Source organism: Balaenoptera musculus, chromosome 17 (genome assembly GCF_009873245.2).
Source record: "Balaenoptera musculus isolate JJ_BM4_2016_0621 chromosome 17, mBalMus1.pri.v3, whole genome shotgun sequence".
Taxonomy (NCBI): domain Eukaryota; kingdom Metazoa; phylum Chordata; class Mammalia; order Artiodactyla; family Balaenopteridae; genus Balaenoptera; species Balaenoptera musculus.
In genome coordinates, this window is record NC_045801.1 from 36233175 (window position 1) to 36241038 (window position 7864).

At 39.0% G+C, this 7864-nt stretch overlaps 1 protein-coding gene across 1 annotated transcript in view; it reads left to right on the forward strand.

The window, feature by feature from the left end:
- Positions 1-7456, forward strand: part of SNX31 (sorting nexin 31) — a 67256-nt gene extending 59800 nt beyond the window's left edge. The window contains exons 13-14 of the mRNA XM_036830584.1: positions 3823-3879; positions 6396-7456. Of these exons, the coding sequence (XP_036686479.1) occupies positions 3823-3879; positions 6396-6488 (150 nt within the window). The 3' untranslated portion in view covers positions 6489-7456. The remainder of the gene's footprint in view (positions 1-3822; positions 3880-6395) is intronic.
- The last annotated feature ends 408 nt before the right edge of the window (positions 7457-7864 follow it).

The following is a 7864-nucleotide window of genomic DNA, read 5'->3' on the forward strand; positions in this document are numbered from 1 at the left end:
CACAGGCTCAGTAGTTGTGGCTTGTGGGCTCTAGAGCACAGGCTCAGTAGTTGTGGTGCATGAGCTTAGTTGCTCCACGGTGTGTGCGATCTTCCTGGACCAGGGATTGAACCCGTGTCCCCTGCATTGGCAGGCGGATTCTTAACCACTGCGCCACGAGGGAAGTCCCAAGTCCCATGCTCTTTTTAAAAGAGTAATGAAATCTAACCTCCTAGGCAGGATGGACCCTCTTAGGCTCCAATTTACATATTTACATATATAATGATAAATATATATAAACATAAATATATCATGTCATTATACATACGTGTGCGTGTATATATATGTAGAGAGAGAGAGAGAGAGACAGATACAGAGAGACAGAGAGAGAAAAGTAATTAAAGTAGCCCCATTAAAAGGGAGAAGTACTCTCAAATGTGGTTCAGTAAAGTGTAGGCTAATTGATGCAGGAAATACTTGTACAGTGAATAGCAAAAGAGTTTGCTCTATAATAGGAGAAGGTAGTAGTCTATTTAAAGTTTTAAAGAAAAACAAGCATGCTACCACATTCCTTAGATTTGCACGCAAATTAAAATCTATAGTTATCCCAGTGGCTGACAGCAAAATCAGCATGGTAGTCAATAAAACTTGTACTGCTTTATCCAAATACTCAAGTTTTATTTCCACAAACTCTTTATTTCTTCCCTTATTTTCGTTCTTAGAAAGAAAAGTTAAGAGCCTTCCTCTGGAAAACTGGATGTTGTAGGAATAGTACACATTTTAGTCTGGAATTTCATCTACAAACCCCTGGGTAGAATGGGACCCTGGAAGGGAAATAGAACAGACAGATCAGCTGTTTAACTGCGACTAAGTTCTAGACCTCCTCACAAAGCACAATTGATGAGAACAAGTCATCTTATGGAGCTTAAAGTAGCCATATAAATGTTTGACTGTGACATTCACTCATTTTCTGGGTAAACACATAACGTCTGAACTGACACCTATCGCTTATAGAAGGCTTGTATGGACTAAGATACAGAGGTCTCTAATTTGCAAGGCAGAATAAATTCTAAGATTTTGATAACTTTGAAGAATCTGGGGAGGGAAAGAGAAATTAAGAAAACTGTAACCAAATGAGCCCCATAAATAAAGCAGATGGTCCCTAGGGTGATTAAATAGTACTGTTTTATCCTGGTAAGAAGGAAGGAGTGAAAGAAGAAATTTAGTGCCAACAAAGTTAATTAGCTTAGTTAGCTTTAAGCAATGCTTTCAAAGGTAAGACTTGAACCATTTATGAAGAGATCATTAAAATTTGAAGTCAAACAAATGCACTAAAGGAAAATGTAAACACGCAACAAAAACCATGTTAAATTCTTCAGACAGTATTAATTGAAAACCAGAAAGGGAAAAAGAAGTGTAACATTCTTCTTAGAGCTATGCTCCTACACAAAAACCTAAATTGTTTTTTTTTTAATATTTGCTACTTGTAAATAGAACAGAATTAAAGGATTATTTTATTTGAAAATAAAGTCTATTAGTTAGGAATAGATTTGGCTTCCTGTAACAAAAAACAAAACAAGACAAAATAAGTGTCTTGGACAAGATAAAAGTTTGTTTCTCTCTCATCTAAAAGAAGCCAAGAAGTAGGCAGTCTGGGGCTGGGATGGTGACTCCATGATGTCACCAGAGACCTTTCTGCTCTACCGTCTTCAGTGGGTCTGAATCTCTAAATTGGTTTTCCGAAAAATGGCAAAGAACAGGTAACCTTCTGATTCCAGCTTGCCTCATACCTCCCCTTCCCTCCCCAACTACCATTGCCATAAATATTTCTCTCTCCACTCCTCTTTCATTTGGGGCAAGATCAGACTATGTAAAAGGCCACTGGGTTCAGAGATGGGTGCTTTGAAGTGTGCTTCTGCTATGTGATGAGAAGGGGAAACACCAAGGGCAGTGCTATGTGATGTCCCAAGAATGGCAGCCTTTGCACAGCTGGTCCAGTTCAGGAAACAGAAAATGTACTGACATTACAGTCATCACAAGAATGGTCTGAGCACAGCAGGAGGACAAAGTTTTAGAGAGCCAAGGGGGAAGTTACTGTGCAGGAATGAAGGGTTATATTATTAACAGAAATTCTGTTGATGAGAGAGAGAGTGCAGGAATACTGCATTATGAAAAAAGGATTACCTTTTTCCCCCAACTTTATTACCCCCGTATATAAAATATATAAAGCCTATTGAAATAAGTCAAGGAAACTGATTATAACAGAAATTGCTTAACATCTGTAGTGGGTTCTATTTTATTTCATTTCTACATGGGGAGGGGGAGGGGAAGGAGACTAGGAGAGAGAAAAATTCCGGGAGGTTTCCCCCAACTTCTGTATTTCGTCGCACAAGACTACTTACAAACTATAATGTAATATCGTAAAATAATAATAATGAAACACATAAGATATCAGAACATTAATTTCTCATTTACCAAGACCTAATAATGATTTTTTAAAACTATTGAGATAGGCTTCAATTATATAACCATCTCTGTTGAGAATATTAACCTAAAGGAAGTCCTACGTATCCTTCAAAGCAATGTATTTTATGGCAAAATTAAGTTAAAAGATAATGCTCTTTTGCAGTGTCATGTTATTTATCCCACTTATTTTGTAATGTCCCACTCTATAGTCTCATGAGTAACAAGCAATAATAAACAACTTAGTTAATTCACCCCCTCATTCTATCATTTACCAATGCCTATGTTTACCATACAGTGGCTAGAAACTGAGAATCCAGTGTTAAGAAGTTTATTGTTGAAGGAGAAAGGCAATTAGTACAGAAACATTCAGGATTATAGACTGATAAGTTGACATACGCACATAATGCACAGTTGTTTAATAGCAGTTCTTTTCTTTTTCTATAAGGAGAGTCTAAGAGCACTTTCCCCTAAACCCTGGCTAGGAGACTGACCTTTGTGTGCCGTGATCTTGCCCTCTGACCTCCAGCCTCCGACCAGTGTCAGCCATGGGGAAACCCAGTGAGGTTGGAGAGTGGGAGAAAATGGAGACTGGGGTATTTATTTCTCCAGCTCTGTCCCAGCTGGGTCTCTGTGGTTGGCCCGGCCCTCTATTGAGGGCCACGGCTCCTGTAGGTGACCTCTCCTCCCTGCTGCTACGGCCACTCTGGTTCCAGTACCAGCTGCTGCCCTCGCCCCTTCAGGCCTAGAAGCGGTAAGAATTACTCCCACCCTCCCTAGCCCCTCACTGCTAGCCTCTGAGGGCTCCCACACCCCGTCACTGATTCACTTGAATCCTCCCCACACCCCCATTAGGCAGTTCCTTTTAGAAACTCCCCTAGTTACCCCAGGAGTGGGCCATCTATGTTCTGCTGGGCCCCTGACCGTTATATTAAGTTTACCTTATGTGCATGAGATATATTCAAGTATTTTAAACTTTGGTTTGATTCTTCCCTTGATTAATGATGCTTTTTGATTAATCAAAGCCCCATCTGGCTTTGGTTCAGCATATGGATTGGAGCTCTGTGGATTATTTCTGGATTCAGGAGTTCATTTCGTGTGAAGTCCTTTTAAAAGCTGTGTTAAATCACAACATCCACAGGCAGCCTCCAATGTTAAACATCAAGCTTCACTTCACTTTTGGGGGACTCAATTTCTGTAACGCTGAGATACTTGCAAACGAAGGGGGCCTGTGCAGTTGACGAGCAGGTGTCCTGCTGACTGGCAGCCTTCGGGACCATTAAGAGGATTATTGTGGAAGGAGAAATGTGCTGGTTAAATAGATTATTTGTGTGCTCGCTCCTCCGGCTGTGCTGACTGACATTTCACTAATCTGTTTAGCAGATTGAAGTTCCAGAACAAGGCAAAAGTAAAAAACACCACAGTCAACAAAGCCAGGTCTGTGAGTAAAATTATGTAATGGCTATATTATAATTCTGATAAATCTGCCCATTTTTCCCCTTTAAGTTACCAGTCATTCTACTTTCAAGGTTAAGCCAGAATTGTCTTTCACAGAAGCTCCTCTGTATAGGCTGGTCCAATTGGACAACCATCATAGAAATAGTGTTTTTTTTACCGTGGCACCCAGTTGGGTGAGGAGAAATACTTTCCTGAATTTATATATAGAAAACTTCCAAGAAGCACACAAAAGTCTTTAGTAATTTTCTTCTACACTCCATACATTTTTTAAAAATCCTCTTTCTAGTTTGTATATTTTAGTTTCATTGACTTTCTGCAGTGAACTCTGTAGAAAAGAACTTTTAAGTTTATAAACTAGTTTTTCAAGCATTTAGGTCTGCTGTGCAGATAGCAATAGCAATAAATATCATAATAGGAAGCATTAATAGACACTCATTGCCAGGCACTGTTCGAAGCACTTTTCTGTGGATTAATGCATTTATCCTTACCATGATCCTATAAATCAATTGAGGAAATTGGGGCACAGAGAGTTAGGTGACTTGCTCCAGGCTGTACAGTTATCAATGGTAGAAGGAAGCAGGCAGTCTGATTCCGGAGCCATGCCCTCAACTAACGCTTCCTTTCAAGGTTCAAATCCTAGAGTGGGTGAACAAAATAAAGGTAGCCTCTAAGTAGCATTTGAATGGGATTTATTATTGGTCCAGCTCCCGTCACAGAGTCCACTGTGTATATAAAGATAGTATATAAGTACAGTATTTATAAATATATAAGGTCCTTCCTCGAGTGAATGAGCTCAGAGAAAAATTTTAAAAACAGATTAAATGCAGAGCTGTCTCCCCTACATAATAACAGCATTTCTGGCTGCTTACATCAGAGACAGGAGGTGAGAACTCCACCAATTACTGGCTGTGTGTCTTCAGGCAGATCAAAAAACTAAATGTGTATAAGGGACTCTTGGGGTGCTTACTGAAATGCAAATTCCTGGGCCTCACCCCAAAAGGTGGATTCAGTAAATCAGCATTTATAGCAAGAACTCCAATGGGAAACACTACACCAAGCTTCAACTTCTTTATCTGTAAAATCACTCTGTCACTTAAATTCATCCATTTCGGCAGCATAGTGATGGCATAGAGCTGTGGTTCTCAACCTTGGCTTCATATTGTTATCACCTGGAGAGCTCGAAAAACTAATGATGGCTGGGCTGCACCCTCAAAGATTCTGATTTAACTGATCTGAGGGGCCTGGCAGCAGAATTTTTTAAAGCTCCCCACGTGGTCTAAAGCACAGCCAGGATTGGAACTATTATTCTAAAACGGTGGTTCTCAGAGTGGGGTCCCTAGACCGGAAGGGTCAGCATCCCTCGGGAACTTACTAGGAATTCAAATTCTCAGGCCCCCAACTTACTGGATCAGAAACTCTGGGGTTGGGGGCCAGCAATCTGTATTTAGCAAGCCCTCCAGTTGAGTCTGATGCATGTTTGAGTTTGAGAGCCACTGTCCTAGAACAACAGACAACACAATAGTCAGCATGGGTGAGCAGAAATGCTAAAGCAGGCAAACCTCCCTCATGCTCTGAGCAGGGCCAGCATGTCAGAAGGGGGCCTGGTGTCCAATTATATTGAATTCCAACTTATTGTAGCCAACCTGTATAGAGAGCTTATCCTAAGCTAGGCACTGTTATAATTGCTTTCCACATATAACTCATTTAATCTTCACAGCAACCCAAGTATTATTATTATCCTTGGTTTGTAGCCAAGGGAACTGAAAACACAGAGAGGTTAAGTAACTTGCCCAAGGTCACACAGCTGGTAAATGACGGAGTTAGTATCCGTACCCAAGCTGTCTATATTTGTTATTTAACAAATAAAGTTTATTTGTTCCTTTAACCACTCTGCCATGGGGCCTCTCTATCAAGACAAATCTCTCAGAGAAAAAACAATTTTAGCTGCTCTGCCTGGTGAGCTGCCACACATTTATTTCACCAGGGCCAAAGCCCACTCTCCATGGCCCTGTCTTAGAGATTTTATAAACACTGAAAGCCAACTGTTCACTTACTGAAGGTCTGCAGCAACCATAACTTCTTAAAATATTTTAAAATAACTATAATACTTTTTAAAACTTTGTGTGGGATGTGCACTAAAGGTTTTGGGTGAGGTTAACAATTGAAAGTCACATGTCTTTAAGAGAGGGGGAAAAAGACAAGAGAGGCAGAGTTCAAGTGTTACCTGGAGAGATCCCAGTGCCTGGAAAGGTGCTCTGGACACGCGTACCTCTCCATACAGGTAGGAAGCACTCAGCACTAACAGATGTATACCTACCTCGGAAACAAAGCTTCTACAGGATAAAACCATTTAAAACAACCAGTGCTTAACAGATACAACCTTTTAGTTGCCTTTTTTATATTATTTTAAACTTTGGCTTTTTAACTATTATTGTTGTTATGGAAATTATTTCCTCTCATATGTATTTCTAACCTCTCTGTTTACTTCATAACAGAAAGACTACTCTAGCTTTCTGCCAAGAAAAAGCAAGATTAAGACAGCTGAAGTTGACTGTGGTTTGGGGACCATAAAGGAAGAAGGTCTTTGAAGAGAAAGTCTAACTTTTTAAAATGTTCTCAAAGGCTGTCTTGACCATGAGAGAGCTTGGGGGTTGAAAGTAGGCTTCCTACCACCAGTGGAAGAAATGTGACTCCTTCCCATTTTTTTCGCATTAAGATGGACCACATTCATCAAGACTACTTCAGAACTCTGCTCATCTCAAGATTAAAAGGAAATGCAAAACAAAGTTATATAGTTTGTTTTTAGTGACTTATAAATGACAAATGGCAAATCTGAACCAATTAGTACAAAGCTCGTTGGGTTTTTTTTTTTCCCCTAAAATAGATATTTACCTGGCTTCATGAAACCTGGCTTATATGTTCTGATATTGCATAAATGAAAGCCTTAATATAAAACACTAAAAATGCATTTGGGGTTAAGATCTGAAGACATGACTCATCAGCTGTGGCTCTAAGAAATGGAATCATTGAAAAAGAAATCTGGACTTCACTAATCCATCACCAGAGCAAGGAGGAGATGAAACACCGATTTGTCTCCTTATATAATTCTGAGCCTACCAATATGGATGTACTCAAAGTAATAGGCTGCCCAGTTCTCTGTTTCTCCACTGTTGTAGTTGTATTCTGTTCTTAGAATACTGAATTCAGTTCAATAGTCATGACGCTATTTTGAATATTTTTATTTTGGAAACCAATGGGGCCCTGCACTTGATATCAGATACCTTAGCTTTAAAACTATGTATACTTTTTCTCTAGACTTTTTCTTATCCAGTTTCAGTTCATCATTAATTAATAGAATTATAGAATAGAATTATATATATATAGAATTAAGATCGCAGTAAGGGAGAGGGACAGAGGAATCAATGTAATTAGGTAAAGTGCCATATTATAATGTTCTTTTCTAACTGGGTTGTGTAACTAATTATATAATAAATATGAAATATAGTCTAGTGAACATAGAATTTATTGATGAAAATTCTGTGAATCATTTTTTGAAGTGTAGAATCTATTAAAGCCCTATAATATTTATAAAGCAATGTCTCTAGCCATAACTTCTAGCACCGTAAAGTTTTATATTTATATTTCAGGCTGTAGTGGGACATTTTTGCAAGGGGGAATCATAAACATCCCAGATCACCCGTGGTGAGTGTATTAATGGGCTAGGATGCATTTTCAGATTAAAATAGAAGCTTATCCTCTATTTCGCCAGTTTAGGAATAGTCAAAGTCTATTTCTATTTAATAGCAAATGCCTACACTGTATAAGGATCTATTGAAGACCCTAGGAATGCAAAGAGAATTTGTATTTGGGGTGAGAAGATGCATATATTAGATTGAACCGTATGTAACTACTGTTTTGTAGGACAAAAATAGTTGAATGTTACCCATTTCATATGTTGCAACTT